The following is a 26,700-nucleotide window of genomic DNA, read 5'->3' on the forward strand; positions in this document are numbered from 1 at the left end:
AAACATCATAACTACCATACATATAAACCAATATACTGACATTACCATGGTTAAATTGGGAATACCATGTTTTTTCATTATACACTACAGCTCAAAAGTTTGGGGTCAGTATGTTTTGAAATACGTCTCTTATGATCACCAAGGCTGCATTTATTTGATCAAAAATACTGCAAAAACAGTACTTTTGTGAAATATTATTACAAATTTAAATAACTATTTTCTATTTTAATAATACATTTTAAAATGTAATTTATTCCTGTGATAAAATTACTCCATTACTTCAGTCTTCAGTGTCACATGATCCTTCGGAAATCATTCTAATATGCTGATTTGCTGCTCAAGAAACAAACAAATAACAGCATTTATATGTCTTTTATAACATTATGAATGTTTTTACTGTCACTTTTGGTCAATTTAATGCATCCTTGTTGAATGAAAGTCTTAATTTCTTTAAAAAAAAACTTTTGAATGGTAGTGTATATATATATATATATATATATATATATATATATATATATATATATATAATATATATATACATATATACACCATGGTATTTACATGGTACTCCAAGATTTCTATTAGAAATGACTCTGGTCCAAAAGTCATTAACATTCTCCCATGTCTAAAAACCTAATAAAAAAGACCTTATTTGGACTTTTTTAATTAGTGTGTTGTTTGTAAACTCTACACAACTTAAAGGACTTTAGTTGTTTGTCAAATGCTGTTGGAATATATATGTGTTTGCTTGTGGGCATGTGTGATAAATGATGTCATCTCGGGTTTCCTGAGAAAGTTTTTCCAGCTTCCCAAAATGTTCTTACTGAGCCCATTTGAGAGTCATCAGAGGCAGATTAAAAAAGCCAAAAGAGTAACTGGTGAAACTAATGTACGTTTACTCCGAAACACATGCTGAACGTCCACTAAAGTTGACATCAGTCATTATGATGCAATGTTCCTCTAATGGAGCAGGAACTTAAGTTACAGTTTAAACCCCGTATCACATATGCACAGACGCACACATACATGCAATCAATCCGTAATCCCCAAATGCTGGGAAAGTTTTCCATCCATTCCATGGTTTGGCATCTCTCGGCTGCCTGATATTATATTAGCATATAAAAGTTTGCATTTGGCTCCTGGACCCCCTCGCTGGGACTCCTGAATGCGGTTGATCTGGCAGCCTTGCGTTTTCTTCCTCGCACATCAATTAGGCCCACAGTTAGGAAACCGAGGAGGGAAAATGTGCCTCCGGGGATGTTGTAAACTACACTGTGTACAAAGAGGAAGGGCCAGAGAGTCATTGGTTTTTAGGTCTGAAAGGGTGTAGTTCTCAGATGAGAGATTGGCTGTACAGACCGCTGAAATGTTGCTCTACAGCTTTATATGTTTATTTGTTTTATGTTATGGTCATTTTTAGTAGTTCTCTGTGTATATTATATTAAGTCTCAAAGTCGCCGTACCTTGGATGTTTCTGGTCTTATTGTTGCTGATTCATCTGTGCAGATTATTACAAAGAAAAATGGTTATCTTTATTCAAAACATGCCCTTGCCATTGACGTAATTGGATAATGTTAACCAATAGCCAAACAGCTATTTAGGCGGTGTAATCCGTCTGTCTCCATTCTGGTATGGAATGGCCCGAATTTGACAGTTAATCCTGTTTCATTTGGAAATGCATCAATGTGAAACTATGCAAGTATAGATCATTGAAACTTCTAAAAAGAGATGTTTAAATGCATGATGTTCATAAAATCCCAGTTATCAGGTAGTTTCAGTTTCTACTGGAAGTTTTTAATTTGTTTGAAGATCAGTAAATCATTCTAGGAAGCTTTTCATTGAAGGATTTTTAGCTATTGTGTTGTGGTGTCCCCTATCAGAGACGTTAAATAGTGCTTCCAAGCAGTGTAAGTGTGTGACACATTAACCACCAGGTAAAGTTTCAAAGAGATAGTTCAAGTCTGAAAGTTCAGGTGTCAGAAACTTGAGTCTTAGTAATATTCCCTACAGCTCCAGCACAAAGACTACAGTCATCACATCTGCAGCCGCTGGCTCGTTAAATGCCTGACTCGTTTTCCCAGAGCTGGAAAAGCCGAGTTCTTAAGTATACGTCCTATAATGAAGAAATGTCAAGTCTTCCGGTCTACTTTCTAAAAAAGAGCCTTATTACAGCACCACGATGGGATTCCCCAAGGGAATTCTGCTAGCAGAGGAGAAATCAGCAGAAAGAAGAAATAGAAGAGAGAAATGAGGAAGTTAAGTTGTGAATGTGTTCTAGTGAGATGTCTGAATAGAGAGCTGTCAGCTGCAGTGTGTGCGCAGAGGCTGTCAAAAGGCTGCTCTTCTGTACTAGCTGTTCAATAGTAGAACAAACGGGTTACTGAAGTGGTTATAAATTGGACTGCACCTTTTTTTCCCAGAATGAATATTGTAGCTCTATACATTATGCACAAAGGTTGCTAGAAGAAAAGATATACAAGGCTTGTCATCACAATAAGTAGATTTTGTTTGCAGCTCTTGTGATCATAATGGAAGATTATGTTATTCAGATTATTACAGTATGTATAAATGACAAGTAAATGCTTAAAGGTGCTATAGAGGATGTTTTGTTTTGTACATTTTTGCAATATTACTTGAAACTGTCTTTACTGTGCACTGAAAGGAATAATATTAATATACATCATCTGTGCACGAGGTAGGGCCTTAAAAACATCAGCCAATCGTTTACGTGATCATCGCGTAAACGATTGGCCCTCTGGCTTGTCAATCACTGCCATATGACGTTCCTTGTGAGATAAATAAAAAAACTTTATTTTCTATAGTGCCTTTAAAAATTAGTATCTCAATGCGCTTCACAGAAGAAAGAAAACATACAATTATACAAACAATACTTTAAAATAAGTGAGAAATAAAAAAAGACACACCAAATAAGAACATACAATCAAAAACAAGTAAATGAGAAATTTAACAATTTCAATATAATCAAGTAAAAGCTACCCTAAAGAAATAAGCTTTAAGGGAAGATTTAAAAACACTAAGGGATTCTCCTTGCCTAATCCGAGCAGACAAAGAATTCCAAAGTCTTGGAGCGACTGAAAAAAACGCCCTATCACCTATAGATTTTAAACGGGTATGTGGAACGATTAAAAGGCCAGCTTCTGAAGAGCGGAGAGCACACACAGGTGTGTAGGGGGCTAAAAGCTCAGAGAGATAGTGAGGAGCCAAACCATTCAAAGCTTTATAAGTAAGCATGAGAACTTTAAAATCCACATGAAATCTGACAGGTTAGACAATGTAAAGACTCCAAGATTAGAGTGATGTGATCCCTTGTCCTGGTTCCAGACAGTTCAGGCAGCTGAATTTTGAACCAGAAAAATCATAAACAAAATCATGTTTTGTTTCCATACTAATGGAGCCTACTAGACCAAACCAGCTTGATTTAAACCAGGTCAAACCAGGTCAAACTTAGACCCACTACAGTACATGGTTGTCCAGCTTATCAACTATCTAGTCCAGCGCAGCCACAGATCAGCTTAAGTTCGGTGTTGTTATTGTTAACTGAAATTATCAAAATATTTTATTTAATTAAAATAATTTTTAGAAATATTAAATATTATTAAATATTAGATGAGAAATGTAATCTTAAACTTAGAAATGTTGTCTTTGCAACTGTCTGAAATAAATACATTAAAGTAAAAACTGAAATAATATAAAATTTAAATTAAAAAAAATTACAGCAGCTAAAAAAAAAACTAGTAAAAAATGAATAAAATATTATAAAATAAACGAATAGCTGCTTGCAGCTATATTTTAGATACTATTACAGGTATGTAAAGTATAGCTGCAAGCAGCAATAATGGGGCCAAACCCTTCCAAGGGTTCTATAAGATCAAAAAGTAGCATAAAAAAAACTAAGAATGAGATACAATAAAAACTACAGCCATTTTGAGGCCCAGACCCTAATAATAAAACCAACACACACTCCTATTGTATCATGAGGAATGGTGTGTTGTTCTACAAAACATTTCAGATTTTTAGTCATGACTGATAACTATCCTAATACATTGATATCTGTAAATGATTAAAAAATATCTTTTAACAGTACATAGGTAAAAATGATTCAGTTGAAAATGGTTCAGATGTTGTCAGAGAATTTAAACACCCAATCCAAGAGTTAAGTACAATACAGAGCCAAATAATCTCTTGAACATACTTGACATATCAGTAACTATTTGGACATCTCAACATACATGATTCGAACCCCCACTCAGTTTACACACATTCACTACGCTGCCGAGGAGGGCTTCCAAGTCAAGAATAATACTAAAATAGTGCTTTCTGAGACCAGATAAAAGCCATGCCAAATTTTGTTGATTTTTTGTGTACACAGAACATTTAATAATAATAATAATATTTTTTATTTATATAGCACCTTTCCAAAGCCCGAAGTCACATTACAAAGTTAAAGGATTAGTTAGTTAATTTTCTTCAAAAAGCTTACACTGTATGTCCTACGCCTTCCCTATTCTACTTATGGAACGAATGCAGCGACAGTTCCATTTTTTTTCCGTAAGTAGAATAGGGAAGGCGTAGGACATACAGCGTAAGCTTTTTGAAGAATACGAATACGGAACCACTTGGAAGGCGATCATTTGTTTATATAAAGCATATACATATAAATTTTTTTTGAAAATGACCGATCGTTTCGCTAGATAAGACCCTTATTCCTCGTCTGGTATTAAAGCCCTTTGAAGCTGCACTGAAACTGTAATTTTGACCTTCAACCATTTGGAGGCCACTGAAGTCCACTATAAGGAGAAAAATCCTGGAATGTTTTCATCAAAAACCTTAATTTCTTTTCAACTGAAGAAAGAAAGACATGAACATCTTGGATGACATGGGGGGTGAGTAAATTACCAGGAAAATTTTATTTGAAAGTGAACTAATCCTTTAGGTTTGTAAAACGAATACAGATGAATAACAAACATCCAAAACAAAGTACAATTCACAGACCAAGAGCTGAAGTAATATTTTGAGAACAATATTGTATTTTGTATGTGGAAAAAACTTAATGTTTATAAATGTTTTTAAGAGGTTTTTGAAAGAAAGCAGGGAGAATGCTTGACTGATCTCTTGAGGTAGAGCATTCCACAACCTGGGAGCCACAACACTAAAAGGCACCCATAGTAACCAAACTAAATTTAGGACTCCTTAACAATTATGCACTAGATAATCTTAAGGAACGAACAGGGGCATAAGTTTGAAGTAAATCCGATAAATATGAAGGTTATCAAGAGCTTTGTAAGTAAGGGTTAGTACCTTGAAGTTTAAACGTAAGGAAATTGGAAGTCAATGATGGTGATGAAGAATTGAAGTAATCATGTGCTCATTCTTTCTTGTGAGAGTGATCAAACAGGCAGCAGAGTTTTGAACATATTGTAATCGTTTGATGTTTTTAGCTGAAAGGCCATAAAGAAGTGAGTTACACTAATCCAGGTAAGAAGTGTCTAAGGCATGTGTAACACTTTCAGCATCCTGCTGACTAAGAGAGGTTTAAATACGAAAGATATTATGTAGGTGGAAAAAAGCTGTCTTTACCACTTTTCCAATGTGATCATTAAATGAAAGAGTGGAATTGAGAAGAAAACCAGGATTTCAAACTGTTGTAAAGGGCAAAATAAGGTCACCATCCAATCAGTTGGCCATTTAGTTTAGACACAACATATTTAGTTAGAACCAATCACTATTACCTGATTGTCGTCTGAGTTGAATTTAAGGTGATTTTCCTCCAGCCAGAGCTTGAGTTCCTTGCTGTAAGTTGTTAACGCAGGAGGAGGAAACACTTGAGGTTGGAGGAGTGCTAAAATAAATCTGTATGTTGTCAGCAATTCATATTTCTTTTAATCCTATGCGAGTTGTTCTTGTTGTAACTAAATGAGAGACGTAATGAGAACATTTAGATAAACTGTCAAGTCGATAAGCAACTTAAAAATATAAATGCAGAGTAGGGTACAATGGGGCTAAAGGCACACCTTAAGAAAAATGTGCTTTTCACTACTCTCAAAGTATATGATTGCAGAAAAAACATATAGGTTTGTATTGAACATTGATAGTCATAGAAATTTTTTGTGAAAATAATTCACAAAAGTGGTTTATTTTTTTTAAAAATCGTATAAATGTATGAGATGGCGAGGGGGCCTTTTACCCCACACACGGGGTAAAAGGCTCCCCAGTATGGGGTAAAAGGCACACAGTACTGATACAAATACTTTAGCTAAAATAATGTTTTTGATAATGTCTAGGTTAATACTTGTTCAAAAGAATCACTTTAGCAAAGTTTGTACTATTTTCTGTTTATTTTTATAAATAAAATAATTCATTTTTGTTCAATAAATATAGGCTACTGTAATAAAATGTTAATATAAAAATATATTTTAAAAATACAGAAACAAAATTATTTTAAAAAATGAAGATTCTGAAAGCATTGAAGGAGATCCCATAATATTTACTAATATAGATTTACAGTAGTAACAATAAGTGATAATTTATTTTGGATACACAATTTGAGATATGATATTTACCATCTGAATCTAACCATATCATGTCAACAAATGGAATAGTCAGCCAGCTTTCATGTTAATTATTGTGCATACTTTTATATATTCTTCCATTATTGAAAAACTGTTGCTTTAATTACCTTGAACAAAGCTGAAAATCAAGAAGACCTTTTTCTGAAAATGTAAACCTTAATTTATTCAATTCTCATTTGCTACTTAAATCAACAACTTTTTAAAAAAACATCAAATATTAGATCAAACTACCTTAGAATCAACTTTGCGTTGCTGCCCGCGATCGCGTCAAGGATCCGACAAATTTACACGTGCATTTTGAAAAACGGATATTTAGGAAAGTGCTGCAGCAAGTTTTTGTGCCATCTAGTGGTTTAACGGAAAATAAAATCAAAGGCGCCTTTTGCCCCACATCCCCTTTAGGCCCGTTGTACCCTATATACCACATTAGCAAATTAGTCAAAGTAATGTTTCATTTCACTGCATTCTGTTTTTAATCACTTCATATCCTTTTTTTATGAATTTGTTTCCCTCAAAGAGCTCTCATATTAGTAGTCATGTATAAAATTGCTTACACATGTATTCCCAGATAGACAGAGAAGCTTGTTGAAGCCAAACGTCCCACGGGGTTTTGTATTAGATTAGTCGCAGTCTCTCGGGCACAAAGGATTTATGAAAATTCTCTCTCTTTTCCTTTGTTTCTGTCTCTCTGTCTTTCTCTCTTTTGTTCCTTAAAGTTCTGCAGAAGGATAACTAAAGATACTGTTGCCATGATACTGCTCTCCTTGATTTTTCTGTTGTGATGTAACTGTATAGATCCATCTTGTTTTTTCGTTTTTGTAATTGTGTAGCACTTATTATAGAACCAAATATAATCCTCACTGCATGTGTTTAAGCAAAAGTCACAAAGAGAAAGAGACTCTTCTAGAGAGATTTGATTTCATTTGGCTGTATTACATAGTCTCTGTTGCTCTGTTCCAAAACCTAGTGAACTTGTAAGGCATCAACGCAACGCTCCAAAAGGTAGGGAGCATAATTATAAGGGAGCTTGACATAGCATTGACTCCAGAATATAAGGCATTAATGAGAATTTTGGATTATAAATATAGTAAATTAGTCTGATACTGCAAAGTGTTGATAAAAATATTGCATTCTAAAATAATCTGTTATTTGTGTGTACTATGTATTTTTATGCTTATTAGAGTATTTGTGCCATTTTTCAGCAACATGTTAACTCTGAGGCCAGGTTCACAGACAAGGCTTAGATTAAGCCAGGATTAGGCCTTAGTTCTAAGACATTTAAGTAGCATTTATAAATGTGCCTAAAAAGTGTGCATCTTGAGACAAAACAATGGCACTGACATATTTTAAGATACAATTTGCTTTCAGTTCAGACATTAAAACATGCATTTTAGGCACATGCCTTGTCTGTGACACTGGCCATGTAATTATTAGAGTCAGATCTCCCATGTTGAGCACTTTTTGTGTCGTGCCTTTGTAGAGTATACAGTTGTGTCACTTATGGCAAAGAAACTGTTTTGGGACTTGTCTGCAATCTGGAAATGGTAACGTATACAGGTGTTGTTGATTCTAAACAACAGGCTTAAAGCCAAATTGAAATTCCTGCCATAGCTGTATTACAGGCATCAAAGTGAAAGGATAAAAACAAGGCAAACTGCTGTAAAGTCACTTTATAACTGTGCACAGCTTTAGACCGTATCAAAATGCAGAAAGTATCACAATACCAATGGATTGTTGGAGAATATGCCCTATTAATTTTATCCTCACAAGTCTCTCTCTTCCTCCCTCTCCATCTCTCTCTCTCTCTGGTGTTTGTGGGGATCAGAAAGGATTTGGGTGGAGTGTTTCAGTGGCAGGTGGGCAAAATCTGTTCACAAAAAAAGCTTTTCCTAAACTGAAAACTCAAGACTCAACTGTTAGGATTCATACTGTTGGAATGTTTTCCATGAAACATATTTGCTAGACTTTGGTTATTGTAGTATTATTTGATGTCCCAGATTTTCCCCCTTCACCCCCTGTGAGTTTTATAATGCTTATCTTAATAACATAGCCATGCTTTCTCAGTGGGGAATAGCAAAACATGGGGTGATGGTTTCTTTGTTTATGTTGAATAAATGTCTGACAAAAACACAGTCATTTTTATATTAAAGGGATAGTTCAATCCAAAACGAAAACTCTGTCATAGTTTAAGCACCCTCATGTCATTCTAAACTTGTATGCATTTCTTTCTTTTGCAGAACAAAAAAGATATTTTAAAAGAACGCTGGGGTCCAAACAACATTAGGCCCCATTAACTTTAATTTTATGGACACAAATCCACAGAGACATTTTTTAAAATAACATCTTTTGTGTTTCACAGAAAAAGAAAGTCATACAGGTTTGGAATGGCACGAGAGTGAGTAAATATTGATGTGGTTCTGATGTTTCTAAGAATTTATAGTATCCTTATCTAGGCTCACAAAATTGGTAGCCAGACGTCCCTGTGCTTTTGTCCCTTCCAGTTGGGCTACCAAAGTATTTCGCCGGTGCCGCCCTTCCCGACGACAGCTGTCTTAAATAGTGAAATAAAATTCCTTCCTTGATTTGCGTTGTTCACTCCCTTGGCTTATTTGTTGGAAAAATGTGATCACAGAAGTTTCTTATCATGCTGTTTTGTCTGCAGTGAAGTTTAGCTGATGCTAACATTACTTGGCTTATGTCTTCTTCTGGCTGCATTCACCTTGATTTCTCTTCTTCTGACTGTTTGGGAAAGACAATTGATACTGCCACCCTCTGTAAAAGATTGTTGTTCTCACTTAATTTACTGTTGCTAAGTGATAGAGATTGCATGTGCAGTGGAGAGAATTGTGAAAATCGCTGTGTGCGTGTGTGAAAATGTTAAGAAGCGCATGGATTAACGCCCTTTTTTTTTATTTGGGCTAGTTAAATCCATTTCGGGCTGCCAAAATCTGAAGAGTGCCTGCCTGAATGGTATTTTGATTTTTGAAATTTTGTGAGCCCTGCTTATGTCATTTTTACGGAAAGGGGTATCGTAATTTCTATCAGATCTGCTGTAATGATACTAATTTTTTTTTGTGCATCAGTGTTGTTATCCATAAGCTTCTCGAAGCTTTTTGACCTCATTTTTGGTGTGCTGTACAGTGTATTTAGAGGCAGTGGTTCATATAGCTGTGCTGGTGTCCGCATGGGTCATAATGTAATAGATGAGTGGTGATGCTGGATCTCTGCATTTGCATAGCTCTGCAGGCAATGCTGGCCCATCATAGGATTACTGTTCAATCAGGATTTGACGTTTCCTGACAGTGCTACACGATTTTGCCCTGCTGCATTAGATCTGTATTAGTTTCCCTGGCCCACCTCTTGGAGTCCAGCAAAGACCTCCTGCTCAATGCCAGCTGGCTAGGCTTTTGAAAGAAACACAGACCACCTCGACCACTAGCATCAGGTAAGTGTGTCCACGGCAGCATGTGTTCCTGTCCAAGGAGATTTCATTGTATTCATTATCATTGAGGACACATTTTGTGTGTGTTTGTATGTGACGTCACAAAGGGGAAGAGTGAATTTAAGCTGGCTTTATTTGGTCTGTAATCCCTCATAGCAATCTGAACGAGTAAAATGTTCGGAGTTGGAGCGGATCAGCTTCGCTGGATTATCACAAGCCCCTGCCTCCCCCACACCAACCCTCCCCTTGTTAAAATTTTCCTTCCTGTCTCTTCTGTTTTCTCTTTTTCTTTCCCTCGGTCTGTTCACGCTTGTCGCTTTACATTGCCAGAATGGAGTAGTCAGGCAGTCTTCACCTACCAACGTTATTTGTGAGAGGGCTTGGTGTCCTCTTTCCTGCTTCCATCACCACCAGCAGTATTCCCCAGATTAATTATTCACCGATCGCCAAGCAAGAGGAGCCATTTGATAGCCAGACCTTGCCACTGTGATAGAGACGGGAGACAGAAATTACAACTGGACCTCAGGTGAAAAGCAATATCTTCTGTTTTAATTTTTTCTTCCATACTCCTTCCTTTCACCACTTGAGATCAGCCTGCAACTAGAAACTTAAAGGAAAACCTCTCTCATTTTTCTTCCCTGTGAGTAAGGTATATCTATTCCTCATGTTGATCTCCAGTAAGCAGTTGCCGATCGGCCGCTCCCAGAGCTGGGACACGCTGGGTGGGAATGAGGGTCATTGGGAGCGCAGTGACAATGTTTATGAGCAGCAGGCCCGGATGGCTGGTCGACGGAACTCACTGAGCTATGGAGCAGACACAGGAGGGGGATGGTATGAGCCACCGCCTGGAGTGCGTCCTCCTGACCTCGATTTGAAACGGGAGCCAGACTCCTACCAGCAATCTCTTTACAACCAAGGTTATTTAGATCGTCCGGACCCACGTAACATAAGAAAGAGCTCCGTTCCTGAGTTGAACAGCCATTACGACCGACCATCCATGGCAAACCGTGGTTCCCTGCCACACCATGACTACTATCAGCAAGACCCAGGCATGCCACCTCGGCCAACAGATGGTTTCTATCGTGGAGAGCAAACTCATTCTCTCAATAGGTCATCTTCACATTATGGAATAATGGCAGGTCCTCGGCAACTGTGGGAACACAGCTCTGGAGGTCGGCCTGGTTCTGCTGCCCCAACACCTGGCATACCTCCTCCCCCACCTCCAAGTGCTCATGACATGGGTCGTATTTATAGGGAACAATCCCTGCCTGGACCACCACCTGCTACTCCTGGCACAAAAATGATGCAGGATGGGCAGCGCATTCCAAGCCGAGCGCCATCTCCTGCTCGTTATATAATGGAGCCAAATTCTCCACGTTACGGTGCTGAGCCACCTGCCTCTCTCACTAGCCATTCAGTCTACAGTGACGTTAACGGAAGGCCGATTGATCAGCCAACAGCCACCTGCCTGGTGGTTGATCCAGTTGCTCAAGGAATGGATGGAACTGCCCGAGGTATGGTCATGCATCTGGAAAACCCCTCACCATACACCATACAGCAGCAACAGCAAGCCCAACAACAGGCTCAACAACAAATGCAGCAACAAATGCAACAACAAATGCAACAACAAATACAGCAGCAGCAAATGCAGCAGGTTCAGCCAGTGCAGCAAATGCAGCAAGTTCAGCCAGTGCAGCAAATGCAACAAGTTCAGCCAGTGCAGCAAATGCAGCATGTTCAGCCAGTGCAGCAAATGCAACCAGTGCAGCAAATGCAACCAGTGCAGCAAGTTCAGCAGGTACCACAGGTTCAGCCAGTGCAGCAAGTTCCACATGTGCAACCCGTGGCACCTCCAAATCCTGTCTACACTCCAGCTCCCCCTACAGCCCTTGCCCCAGTAACCACTCCTGCTCCGTTACCACAACTTTCTGCTCAGCCTCTTACTGCTGCTCCTCCTCCCACTGTCCCTCAGACCCCAGTGGCTCCTGTAGACCCTAAAAAAAATGCAGACCCTGAGTTTCTGGCATTGCTGCAAAAAGAGGGCCTCTCAGAAAGCACCATCAATTCTCTACTGCAGCAGGGCTTTGACTCCACTGCAATGTTGGCTGTTATGGAGGAAAATGATGTGCGTTCAGTGGCCCCCAACTTGGGCCAAGCCAGGGTTCTGTCTCGTGTTGTGCTAGGTTACAAACGACCTCCTGAAATCCTTCCTGCTACCCCCATGCATCCTAGTGCTCCAGTCCGTGGCAGATCAAACAGCTTTAGCCATCGCAGTGACATTTATGTGCACCAGCCGCCACCCTTGACTCCGGGTTTGGAGTCCCAGTATATGCAGCCACACTCTACCCCCATGCATACTATATCTCCAAGGATGGGTGAGGGTTATAGTCGGAGACCCAGCAGTGCTCCCTCCCAGCAGCTTCTTGAGTCCAGTGGTTATCCTGGAGCCAGGTCTGCAGGAGCATACAGTGGTTCTGTGGTTCCAGTCCAGACTCGCCCGTTGTCAGGCTACAATCCGCATGTTGGCTTGCCCATGCCACCCATGACTGCAATGTCCCAACACGTAGCCATTCCATCACATCTGCCGGTAATGCCATCACAAATGGCAATCCATGCAATGCCACAGCCTTTGCCAGCACTGCCTGCAGTTCCCCAACAAATGACTATGCCTGCTTTGGCACCCCAGCAAGCTCCAAAGGCGTATACAACCAACTATACTGTACCAATGGAGTTGATGAAGAGGGATCGGAGCTTGGCCACGATGTCGCCCATGCCCAGTCCCCATGTAAGCCCACAAGTAATGCGCAGGGCTGGAGTAGCCTCAGATGGTTCCCTAGTACCTGTTGGTAGTGCCATCCCAGGTCAAAATGCGAGCCTGGCTAATCAGAAGCTCAGCCGGCGTACTGGACCTCCGGTCATTGTCTCCACTATGGCATCGCCGGACACAAGTAAATCAAAGCCCTCTTCCATTACCTTTTTCACATTCTCCTATCTTCCCCTCCTCCACCCTCTCTAGTGCTTCAGCTCCTAACTGTCTGTGTCAGAGTGTGCATGTCTGAATCATACGATCGTAGGCTAATTGACTCAAGTTATATTTTATTCCTTTGAACTTCACTTTTTAGAAGTGCTATACAGATACACCTCCTTTGAAGAATAAACGGTAATGTTTGTTTTGTTGCTGAAATAGTAATACATTGAGTTTCTAATGAATTTCCTAGACATATTCATCTAGTACTGAGATATTGTCCCTGTTCCTTCTTTTGTCTAATGTTGAGCAAGACTTGTCTTAATTTATGAAAGATTATTCTTTCAGATCAAAGCTTATGGAACTTGTTTGGCTTTGTTTTGTTTCAGATCAGAAGCTTTTTTTTGTGTATAAAGAATTAGGAAAAAAGAATATTTAGCATGTCATCCCTCATCATCTTTTTATACCTTGTCATTGAAAAATCACATACCACTGAATATTGTATTTCATATTGTGTGGTCTAGCACAAGCTCATTTAAAAGTAACCTTACTTTGAACTTTCTTTTTACAAAGAGTGGCATGGTAAATTGTGCTACAATGTGCAAGCGTGTTTTCATTATGTTGCCTAATGGTTCAGTGGCCTATTATGTTATTAGTCAGTCACATTTATGCAGTTCTGGCCATTATCAGCTTCAGGGTGTCACTGATTTTCTTTTTTTGGGGGGCTTGGAATTCTATACTACATTACTTTTATATTATGTATGCTCTCTTGTAAACGTATCTAAATGAATTTGTAGTGACATGTCTTATTTTTATTTTCATGGTTTGTCTTTGCTAGTTTAAACCTCTGTCACTATCTGCCCGTCGCAGCTGATCTGTTCGACTAAGATACTGTTAGTGAAGTGTACCCTGTCAGTTAGCGGTAGAGCCCCTTGATACATGTTTGATGTGAATTGTCACTTAGAGGCGTATACCAGCAAGATCAGAATGGACCAGCACAGGGAGAGAGTGACATTTGCTTTTGTAGAATGAAAATAATGTCACAATGCAAACAACTTCAATGGATTTAATTTTATTTTATGCAATAATATATATTTTGTGGGATTCAAATTTTGTTGCAAAACTGATGTTGATGCACATGCATGTTTTGGAGTGCTAAGGACTGTAAAGAGTTATAGTGTCATATTTCTGTATTCTTGAATCCCACCTGGTGCAGCTGGTGTTGGAGACAGTTTCCAGCCCACATTGGTTGTTTCAGAACGATGACCAATGACTGCACTGAGGGGGAGGGGAGGCAGCACGGGGAGTTTTACTCTGAGCCGAAATGGAGATGCAGTGTCAGACCCCGACAGGAAATTAAACAACACATCACCATAGTCAGGCTAATCACATTGTGGTGATAGTAATCAGAGTGTATGGATATGATTGGAGAGCCTCTGGGGTGGGAGAGAAATGAGCGGTGATAAACATTATTAAAGGCTGACTGGTTCAGTGCCTGGTTAGCAAAAAACAGCTTCAGTAGGGTTGGGCAGTTAGACCAAAACCTCGGTATACGTCATTATATTTAATGGTAACAATATGTATCACGAAATGATTATATGTTCTGGAAATTCAACAAAAATGGTTTATATGTTAGCAACCTATTATGTTTTTGGGCAATCCAGTGAATTAAAAACTTGGTTGATCTACCTCATTATAAAACAAATGTTTTTTTTTGTTTGTTTTTTTTTTGTCTAAATGGGCAAGTCAATTGTTGGAGAATTGGTAGACCATCCCGCCCATCCCTAGAAAAGAGGACGGATAGCATCATAATCTTTTAACTCTTCTTTTTACGACAGACTAATCCACGGCTTCCTGACTATCTCATGCATCCTCTCTTTTCGTTTCTCTTTCAAAGGCTTCCATTTTCTCTGTCTTTTTTCCTCCCTTTGCTTCTGTTACACCTTCCCTGCCGTCTCACTTGAGTTAATGGGTTTAGCTGGCTTTCGTTCCATGTAATGAAACCATTTCTCCAATGCCCCAGTCATTTTTGACTCCAGATGTTTCAGGTTGGATAGAGTCAGAGTACATTGCTCATGTCCTAAACATCTGTGAAAACCCCAGTGGGCAAGCAGTCTCGACCAGAATATGAGAGCTTCTTTTTTGCACAACAAAGTCATTTGCATGTGGGTGATGGTTGTTTGTTTAGCCAGTAATTTCGTCTGCTAATGGACAGGCTGTAGACTGCGGGCTCGCAGGGTATTCCTTAATTGTGTGTTGCTAGGTGACCTGTTTTTGGTGGCAACAACTGCTTTTTTTTTTTTTTTTTTTTTTAAATTATTATTATAATTATTATTATTGTGCTCTCTCTTTTATAAAGCTTGCACATACACCATAATGTATCGTTCCTTACGGTCTAATACATCTCAATGAACTAATCTGAAAAGAGCCTGCTTCCTTATTCCTTTACCATATATAGTCATTCCAAATGCCCCCAAGACTAATTGTGTCTATATATGGACATGCAGGGGCGACCCTGGCAGAAGACCTTCCTTTCTAGTAAGAAGGGATTACGTAGCCATGGCGATGGGTGTCACGGTCAGACCATATGAGAGTGTTGCAGGTCAGGTGTGTCCATGTGTTTGTGTATTGTTGTTTGTGTTTTATTGTATCTGGTGTATTATTTGATATTGTTTTTGATGCTTTTGAAGTTCTTTTTCTATGCGAGCTCTTAGGACTGAGGTGTTTATAGTGATCATCCTGTTGTCTGGGATAAGCCGGTCCTGGTCATGGATCAGAAGTGTTACGCTGAAAGGACGCTTCATGGTACGCTTTACTCTAGTGCAGACTGTTTAGTTGAACCGTTTTATTCTAGGCCACAATTAGCAAGTTTTTTTCAGTCTCTGAAAGAGAATCAACATAATTTCTTTTTTCAGCATAAAGGTGATTATATGGTTAAAAAGATGGAATGACAAGACCAATCACAATTCAGTATGCAAATAGTGTGGTGCTGTCATCACTTTTGTTTAAATTTTGAATGGCAAACAAGTGATAAGCATGAATCTAGCTACATATAACTAGATAAATGCATGGTGCATTTAAGGCTAAATTGAACGAAAGTATGAATTAAATTTTTACTGTATAAGCTTTTTTGAACGCATATCATAAGTAATACTATTGTATTATTTGGAGTAGCCTGTTGCATATCTTGATAAACAAATGTATAGATTACAAAAATTAAATTAAAAAAAAAAAAAATTTATTAAAATGGAAAACAATTATTTTCAATTTAAATAATTTTCAATATTACTGTTTTTACTGTATTTTTGATGTTTTTTTTTACTTTTTGAAAATAAGAGAATTCTTTTAAAAACATAAATTGTAATGTTTTTCCAAACTTTTGACAGGTGCTGTATATATGTACATATGTATATGCATGTATATTAGGGGTGTAACGGTACACAAAACTCACGGTTCGGTACGTACCTCGGTTTTGAAGTCACGGTTCGGTACAGTTTTCGGTACAGCAGGTGGAGAGAAAACTAAACATAAAATTGCTTTTTTTTATTATTAAACAGAGGTTTACTGAACAAATTGTGTTTTTGTCTTTAAATATATTACATTAAATTAAAACTAAAAGTTTCTTAAGGATAAAAAAAAAATGATCTCTGCTAATGCTATAAACTATGTAGGGAGCCCTAACTTGAAAGAAGCCCAAACTATTAGCCTAAATTCAATTGCTTTTTATTTTTAGATAAAATAATCAACACTCAAATAACAAATTGTATGCAAACCTGTAAGCTGCACCTAAGGCAGTTTTTGCATTAACTTCTAAATGTTTTTACTCCAATTCGTTGTTGAAATATAATCATTTCTACACAGTGGCTGTTATTTTAACATCAGATTTATTAAACATACATTAAATAGCCTAATCAGGATATCACTAAAAGATTAAGTAAAATAATGAATATATTGGATAATACAGTGCATATATTAAGCGAAAGAGTTCATTTCTCTAGCGAACTAACAAGCTGTGAACACTGAATGGCTTTTCTGAGGTAAATGCATCATGACATATTGTTGAATAGGATGCTTTCATTGATGTCTTTCCACCGTTGAAACACTGAATGAGCGATTACATGAGATATGACCGTTTCAGTAAGTTGTACTGAATCTTGCAACATACCTTCAGATGTTCTTTCATGTTTATTCTGTAACTAGTATTAAGGAGGAAGAGATGAACACATTCACTTGCGCTCCGCACTCGCGCTGCCGGTTGAACTGAGGCGCCTGTACAGTGATCTGTCACCCCACATCAAAGCACATCAAAATGCCATTTTCTGTTTAAACTTCATGATTTCGTGGACAGAATTTGAAGGATGACACTTTGTTTCTTATCGAAAGTAACAAAACGCAGAGCTTATTGCGGTTATTGGTGGTGAATATTGGTTGCAATGTAATGCTTCGGTACACACGTGCACCGTACCGAAATCCCTGTACCGAAACGGTTCGGTACAAATACGTGTACCGTTACACCCCTAATGTATATACATATGCTTATGCCAATAGGTGATATGATGCTGATATATATACATACTATATCATTTAATAATGATATATCAGATGTACTAAAAGTGCTGAAACTAAAACAACACCTATTTTACTCAAAATTCAATTAAAATATTCAGTGAAATTCAATAATCTCAGTTCAATAATCTCAAATGGCCAAATATCGGTTTATGAATTGCCCTTTTGCGCATGGTATCTGATACTATTTCTCTCTCTTTTTTTTTTTGTGAGAGTCCATCCTTTTTTGATTTATATCAATTCCCTATTTATGTTTGCTGAAACAAATAGGAGGATTTACCTAAATTTTTATTCATTTTATAGGTTTTAGTTTTGGCATGACTGTCCAAGAGAATAAAGGTGGTTTCTTCAACATAAAAATGACTTGAATGCAGTCGGTGACCATTAATCTGTAGAAATTTTATCAGACTCTAAAGAAAATTTGGAGGAAAATCAACACAAAGTAGGGCAAAGAGAGGAAATAATGAATGAGACTGGAGGGCAAAAGACACTCAAAACCAAAAGTCATTTCAGTGCCGATTTCTCCAACTCAGCATATTCATTTACTGAGGGTTTTAGAAATGAAAAGAGAAGACTGAGAGAGGGAATGAAAGAAAAGAGATTAGAGAGGTAAAATCCCACTAGCCATCTGTGCAGGACGGGCCCAGTGGGAAAGGATGGGGGGGTCGGGGGTTAGCGGTCTCCATCAGAACATAATCCTGTAGAAATGAATGAATGCGTGTACTGTAATCCCTTTCTGCAGTAGGACAGCTCATCTGACCTATCTCTGACGTGTACATCTGTCCCACATGGCATATTAGCATTAAAGAATCAGAAATTGGTGTGATATTGGTTTGTTTGAACATATGAATAATCAATTTGGCCTGGTGCAGCGTGTAGACGAGAGCTGTATGTAAACAACTACCAGCGTCTGATATTTCCAACTTCATAAAATGTTAAACAACTTGTGAATTTTTCATTTGTAAATCACTTCGGATAACAGAATCTTCTAAATGAATACATGTAGGCCTGCTTTTAAATGTATACCACACATTGCATGTATATGCAGTTTGTTGCAATTTGTCGACATATCCAAATTTCTGTTTCTACCAAGTGTTTGCACAAAGTCGCAGAGATCAAAGGTTGAATGAACAAATGGGTGTAATACTGTACTGGTGTTCAACAGTAAAGATGGGCTGATGGAGAAAGAGATTCAGGCCAGTTAACAGAATATGTTTTAATGCATCGCAAACATAAACATTTGTTTTTAGGTGATGTTTTGGACATTGATGTTGTCAATACATTTCACATTGTTGTGTTGAGATTGCAAGAAAGATTTCTTGATAGTCTTTAAAACTTTAGTTATTAAGCTTGTTTATGAATTTATTGCTCCTATGCAGTTTTATTTTAGCTATATAATTTCCAGTATTATTGCTAATTAAAAAAACATAATAGATTATTTAACTAAAATAGATTTTAAATAGATTGTTTTAGAATAGACAACTTTTTAAAAAAATACTAATATATATATTAAAATTATATAAATATCTGTTTTTATTTTAAAGTAATTAATTTATATATTATATTATATAAATTTATTTAAATTTATAAATTTAATAAATATATGTTCTGAAGCATAAAGATATAACTATATATTATGATATAAAAATTATATACATTAAATATACATATATGTATATATATATACATATAAATATACATATATGTATATATATATAAATATACATATATGTATATATATAAATATACATATATGTATATTTATATATATATATATATATACATATATGTATATTTATATATATATATATATACATATATGTATATTTATATATATATATATATATACATATATGTATATTTATATATATACATATATGTATATTTATATATATACATATATGTATATTTATATATATACATATATGTATATTTATATATATACATATATGTATATTTATATATATATACACATATATGTATATTTATATGTATATATATACATATATGTATATTTATATGTATATATATACATATATGTATATATATATACATATATGTATATTTATATGTATATATGTATATATGTATATTTATATGTATATATGTATATATGTATATTTATATGTATATATGTATATATGTATATTTATATGTATATATGTATATATGTATATTTATATGTATATATGTATATATGTATATATGTATATTTATATGTATATATGTATATTTATATGTATATATGTATATTTATATGTATATATGTATATTTATATGTATATATGTATATTTATATGTATATATGTATATTTATATGTATATATGTATATTTATATGTATATATGTATATTTATATGTATATATGTATATTTATATGTATATATGTATATTTATATGTATATTTATATGTATATATGTATATTTATATGTATATTTATATGTATATTTATATGTATATTTATATGTATATATGTATATATGTATATTTATATGTATATTTATATGTATATATGTATATATGTATATTTATATGTATATATGTATATTTATATGTATATATGTATATATGTATATTTATATGTATATATGTATATATGTATATTTATATGTATATATGTATATATGTATATTTATATGTATATATGTATATATGTATATATGTATATATGTATATATGTATATTTATATGTATATATGTATATATGTATATTTATATGTATATATGTATATATGTATATTTATATGTATATATGTATATATGTATATTTATATGTATATGTAATGTAATATTATTAGGGCTGTCAATCGATTACAAATTTTAATCTAATTAATTACATACTCTGTGATTAATTAATCTAAATTAATTGCCAAACAATTAAATTAAATTAAATTATTAGATTATTATTAAATCATTATTAAATTATTAAATATTTCAATTCAAATGAATCACTGCAGGGTTTTTCCTGGGTCAAAAATGGTCTTCGGTGGTGACAGACATGGTCATCCTCACAAACAGTAAAAAGTGCCCTACCCATGTGATCTGCGAGCCCGATACTGACAATAAAGTACCCGTCACTCTCACAGTAATTCTTTCTTGCCCTCTTTGCAAAAAAAAAAAAAAAAGTGATTTTATAGCTTTTTAAGAGAAGATGCTTTTTTGCTAAACCTGAAAAGTATTAAAAAGTAGCATTTAGAAGTTATATTAACTAATAATAGGCATGTGACGGTATCAAATTTTCATTTTGCTATTAATTGATGAAACTTTTATCACGGTATACGGTATTATCACGATATTAAAAGACGTTGCAAAACCATTTTTGTCATAGTTTAACAGGTTTAAGAACTCTTTTTGTAATAAAACAAAAACAACTCTGAAATTTTCAAACAGATTAAAATGCAAAAGAAGGCTATAAAGAACAACAGATAACACTTTACTCTATTTAATGCATTAACTAAGATTGAGCAATAGCTACATTTGTTACAGAAAGTGTTATTTTTTGTTCATGCTAGTTTAGAAACACAACTGATCATTGTTATCATTGTTTTATCTCAGGTCCATTAAATAAGTTATTTTGATTTTAGTAATGTTATTAAATAGTAACTAAGAAATTAACATTAATTAATAATTAAATTTAAATTAAATAAAATTTTTATTGTCAGTTTAGTGATAATGAATTAACATGTTAACTAATGAAGCTGTATGTTTTCAAAGTTTTACTGAACAATAACAAATAATCAGAACATTTCTAATCATTAGGGCATGTTGTAGTTCAGATTAAAATATAAAAATGTTCAGGTTTGAAAATAAAGATCCTTTTAAGTCTTTTTTAAGTATTCAGTATTTGGTGCTGTGATGAACAACACTGAGATTACAAAAAAATTAATGGTTGTTTGAAGCATTTTAAAAACTTCACTAGCGCAGTTACTTTGTTTGCACGGTTTCCGTGGTAACCGCTGCACGCTGCTGTTCCATCAGCGCCCTCTGCTGTCAGAGAGTGAACGCGCACTTTCATTCAGCTCGTCTCCTTCACTGGTTCCGCCATGTGCTTCTCGTGCACGTTGGGATTGTTTACATCTGAACGCGTGTCCTTTTGACGCAGAATACAGCGGTGTTGTGCATTTTTATGCGATTGATGGGTAAAGTATTCTTAATTGCCTTATAAAAAATTAATAATTGATAATAAATTATTATTTACGGTATTCTGAAGTGCCGACGATTACAATATCGTGCATATTCAGTATTGCGATTGATCGCATTACCGAATATCGGCACAAGTCTAACTAATAATATAATTTTCTACCATATACAATTGAATGCACCTAGCTAACAACAACTTGCTTTGTTCTGGTTTCACCTCACTCCAGTCTAAACTAACTGATTTTATAGGTAGGCCTAATTTACTACACATTGTCATTTAAATAACCTGAAAATATTGTGGATTATTAAGGCTAATTTTACTAACCACTCTTGCTAAATGGGGTAAGCACACTTATGTTCTCATTTCAGAGTTGTTTGAGTAAATGATCCATTATAGACCGTGTGGACAGATCAGTTGTTGTCATGATTCATTAAAATGAATCTGTTCAAATGAGTCATTAGGTCGCGAATTGGACATTGGCGGACGTTGACGCGTTGCGTGCGCATCGCGACATTTATATTATTTTTAACATTAAAATTTAAATAAAAATTTATAAATTAAATAATAAATTACTTTATGTTACATTATAGTATAAATATTATTAATATAATAAATATTAATATCATGATCTGAAGCATTAAATGCTTCATTTATATCAGTGCTTCAAATATGTCATTTTTGTGGTTCGAACTGTGAAAATATTTGGATGGCAAAGTATACTGTAAATGTGAACAGGTCCTGCATAATACCACAGAGTTTAGAAACAGAGACTTGTACCATGCGGTTGAGATGGGTGTCTTTGTAAAGAATGAGAGAACATGTGGTTGACTGCAGAAAAGAATCCTTGTTTACAATATTTGTAGTGTGTGTGTGTGTATATGTGTGTGTATGTGTTAGACAATGTGAGATAGTAAACAGGTCCCAGTGAATTATTCATTGTGAGAAAATGAAAAGGTCACGGAGATTGAGTTTCATTCGTAGATGGAGAGGCAGATCTCTATGAACACAGATAACGCAAGCAGATGCAGATGTTTGAAGGACAAGAAATTGTTTAGCTCTTTAATTCAATGCAAACTATGAATGAAAAAAAGACATGAAAGAATCGTCTGAAGCTTTGTATGCTGTGTGAATTTCTATATACCTGCAAGGACAGACTTTCTTCTCAAAGAAACTTATTCAAGTAATTGTGTAATGATGTTTGCAACCTGTTTTGCTTCCATAATGTGATGTCTTAACTAATGAAACAAGAAAAAAAATGTTGGGTGGGTCATGATTTTATCCGTTGGGAATTGATTGGATTGTGAAAAGTAGGTGTTGCATATCAGAACAGTTTGGTGGTTGAAGGGAAGGAGTTAAAAATTTGAGCAACTTGTGACAGTAACTTGCATCAGTGAATTATTCACATTCACGTTTTCCTTTTTTTTTTTTTTTTTTTTTTTTTTTTTTTTTAGTATGTGTGTGTGCTTTTGTTGCAACTCTTTCCCTAATGTTAAGCACTATCACCTCATAAAGAGCCTCTGTCTTTAGTATAACAAAACACAGCTGTGTGTGCGTGTGTGTGTGTGCATTGTAAACCTCTCATTCCCTGGTCCAATCTCTCGTTCAGAAGGCCAGATGGCTCCTGTCATATAGAGAACTAACAGAAGGAGGGAGCGAGAGAATGTGAAACTAATGAATAGAGGGAAAAAAGTATTTTGGGGAACGAAACAGAGTGAGAGAGATCACATCTGCTGTGTGTGTGTTCACTTCAGGAGGGTTGAGAATGAAGATTGAACACTGTGCTAATTATCTGTTAAGTCTTTTTGTTTTCTCGTTTGGTGGTCACCACACCAGGTTTACTTACGCATCACTCTTAATTAATAGTAGAGATTTCACATCATTGTTTAATAACGCATGTAAGGTGAAGGAATTAATTTCCGCAGTGCCAAATCGAATTGCATTCTCAGTTTTGGCTGGGAGACGTGAAGACTGTTTAAAACTTATTTGAACATAATTTTTTGTCGCACAAAAATGACATTTTTTTCTCTTAAATTACAAAAGAATTTGAAAGAATTTAAAGCCGTATTGCTGAAGCCACTGTATGATGTGGGTAAAAAAACTGTTATATTGATTTTTCTGATAAAAATTGGATGTATGTATGTGCTGAGCTTGTTTGTAGGGCTGCAGAATTTCACCAAAAACGTTATATATATACATATATAATAATTTAATAAGACCATCAAAAAATAAGTATTATTATTAAATAAAATATTTAACAAAATAAGAAAAATTACAATTGGAATATTTTACTGTAAAAAAAAAAAAAAAAAAATCTATATATATATATATATATATATATATATATATATATATATAATTTAAAAAATAGTAACTTTTTGTTTTACATTACAACTGTAAAATTACAATACTAATATTCTATATTAATGTCTTCATTTTAAAACGTTAAACCATAAAGCTTTGTTCATAACAGCCGCTTCTAAAGGCTTACTACAAGTTCTTATTACAAGTTTGAGAAGCTAGTTGCCAGTTTTTTAAAATGCAGTGTCAAGCTTCAATACACAGCACTTATATTTATTTAATTAAATTGTAGCCTTTAAAATTTTGATAATCGCCCTAAGCCATATTGTGATTTGGTTTTATTTCGAGTAATTGTGCAGACTTACCATATTCATACTTTTGTATTTTCCCCTGAAGTCCACTTATAAGGTCAGTCAAGGTTTCTTGCCCCAAAAGCAGTGATAATTTAGATTTTCACGCCCATTTTCATGCAACGCTCTCTCGGATCCTTTTAAAGGACCACATAGAATACATGCGTTTTTTGTTTTTTTTGCCTCTGTTATGATTGGCTAACTGGTGTACTTCACACTTTTGTACATCAAGGTGTGGTAAGTTGCTGAATACTAATAGGTGTTGCTATGCAAATGAGAGTGGTCATATGTTAATGAGCTCATCATAAGCACAATGATTTCTGAAAGCAACATTTTTTACAGATTTGTTTTCATAAATGTTCAGTTTTAACTAGAGGAAGCTTTTTTTTTTTTTTTTTTGAGAATATAATAGTATGTCTATGTATACTGTTTTATTTGAAATGTGCAAGGAAAATCCTGTTTTCCATGGTATGTCCCCTGTAAGGCTGATATTGTGTTATCTCAAACTAATTGTGCTGATCTGGTTCCTCTGACCAGCTGTGTGTTATATGACCCTCCACTCATGTGGTGACTGTTCCATAGACTTAAATTCCTTTCTGTGTGTGTATTTTCTGAAAAGTGTAGCGAATGTCTTGACTTTCACTGGAAATCCTGTTAAGTGATTTGGGACAGCGTGTATTGGCCACTGTGACTGTGTTCATTTGGTTTTAAGTAGCTTAAAATCACTCATTCAGCTCTGCTGAACACAACACGAGCAGCTACACATCTTTGTTGTGTCTGCACAACGCAGTATGCAGTATACAATGAACTCTCCTTTCAGTCATTCTTATTTATTTAGTTGATGTTCATTAATAAGTTTGCTCATTTGTTTGGTTGTTTGTTTTCTACTTAGTCCATTCATTTGTTGGTTTATTTGTTCTTTCATTAATTTTTATATAAATAATTCATTAATAAAGTTTAATTTATTTTTTTCTTTCATTTGTTTGTTCATTTGATGTTCTTTCATTCTTTTCATTGTTTGGTCATTTAATTTATTCATGTTTTTTATAGTTTGTTCTTTTGTTTGGGTCTTAGTTAATTCATTCATTCATTGTTTGGTCATTAGTTTGTTCATCTGTGCTTTTGTTTGGGTGTTTGTTTGTTTGTTCATTTATTCATTCATTCATTTATTCATTGTTTGGTCATTAGTTTGTCCATGTTTTTTATAGTTCTTTTGTTTGGGTCTTAGTTCATTCATTGTTTAATCATCCGTTTGTTCATTTGTTCTTTTGTTTGGGTCTTAGTTAGTTCATTCATTCATTGTTTGGTCATTAGTTTGTTCATCTGTGCTTTTGTTTGGGTCTTTGTTTGTTTGTTTGTTTGTTCGTTCATTCATTCATTCATTCATTCATTGTTTGGTCATTAGTTTGTTCATGTTTTTTATAGTTATTTTATTTGGGTCTTAGTTAGTTCGTTCGTTCATTCATTCAGATCTTGGTTTGTTTGTTCCTTCAGTTATTCCCCTTTCATTTATTTGTTTGTTCATTTTTTGTGTATTATGTTTATTCTTTAATTAGTTTGATCAAATGTATGTCTTTTATTAATTTTATGTCTTTTCATTTGTTCTTTTGTTTTTCGTTTGTTCTTTTATTTGTTAGTTTATTAACAGTTATTTTTTCATTTGTTTTTCTTCAAACCTTTATTTTTCTTTTCTCTCTCTCTCTCTCTCTCTCTCTCTCTCTCTCTCTCTCTCTCTCTCTCTCACACTCACTCTCACACTCACTCTCACACACACACACACACACACACACACACACACACACACACACACACACACACACACACAGGTTTGTGTTTGTGAATTATGGGGACATTCCATATGCGTAATGGTTTTTATGCTGTACAAACCATATTTTCTATCCCCCTACACCTAAAACTACCCACCACAGAAAACTGTGCACATTTTTACTTTCTCCAAAAAACTAATTCTGTATGATTTATAAGCCTTTTGAAAAATGGGGACATGGGGTGATGTCCTCATAAGTCACCCTCTCCTTGTAATACCTATGTCATACCCATGTCATTATACAAATTTGTGTCCTGATGTGTCACACACACACACACACACACTCACACACACACACACACACACACGCACACACACACACACACACACACTTTTCTCATTACATAAGCCAAATAAATACCATTTTAACAAAAAAGTGACTAATTTTCAAGCATAGAGGGAGGGTGAATAAAAGAGAGGTAGAAAGAGCTAGAGAAAATAAAAGAAAGAAAGGCAGGCGGAGAGATTTGAGTGGAAGGGAGAGGCTGGCAGTCTCTAACCACAGTGGTCTCCAAATCATAA

General features: G+C 35.1%; 1 protein-coding gene across 4 annotated transcripts in view; it reads left to right on the top strand.

Moving 5' to 3' along the window:
* The window catches only part of ctbp2a (C-terminal binding protein 2a), a 61,250-nt gene that overhangs the window by 16,734 nt on the left and 17,816 nt on the right, over positions 1 to 26,700 (top strand). The window contains exon 1 of one of the 4 annotated variants that reach the window (XM_067366988.1): positions 10,697 to 12,980. The exons of 2 other annotated variants lie outside the window; for them this stretch is intronic. In XM_067366988.1, the coding sequence (XP_067223089.1) occupies positions 10,697 to 12,980 (2,284 nt within the window). Of the gene's footprint in view, positions 1 to 10,696; positions 12,981 to 26,700 lie in introns of those variants that run through there. One more of the 4 variants, XM_067366989.1, reaches the window with a different exon arrangement.

Source organism: Chanodichthys erythropterus, chromosome 18 (assembly GCF_024489055.1).
Source record: "Chanodichthys erythropterus isolate Z2021 chromosome 18, ASM2448905v1, whole genome shotgun sequence".
Taxonomy (NCBI): Eukaryota; Metazoa; Chordata; class Actinopteri; order Cypriniformes; family Xenocyprididae; genus Chanodichthys; species Chanodichthys erythropterus.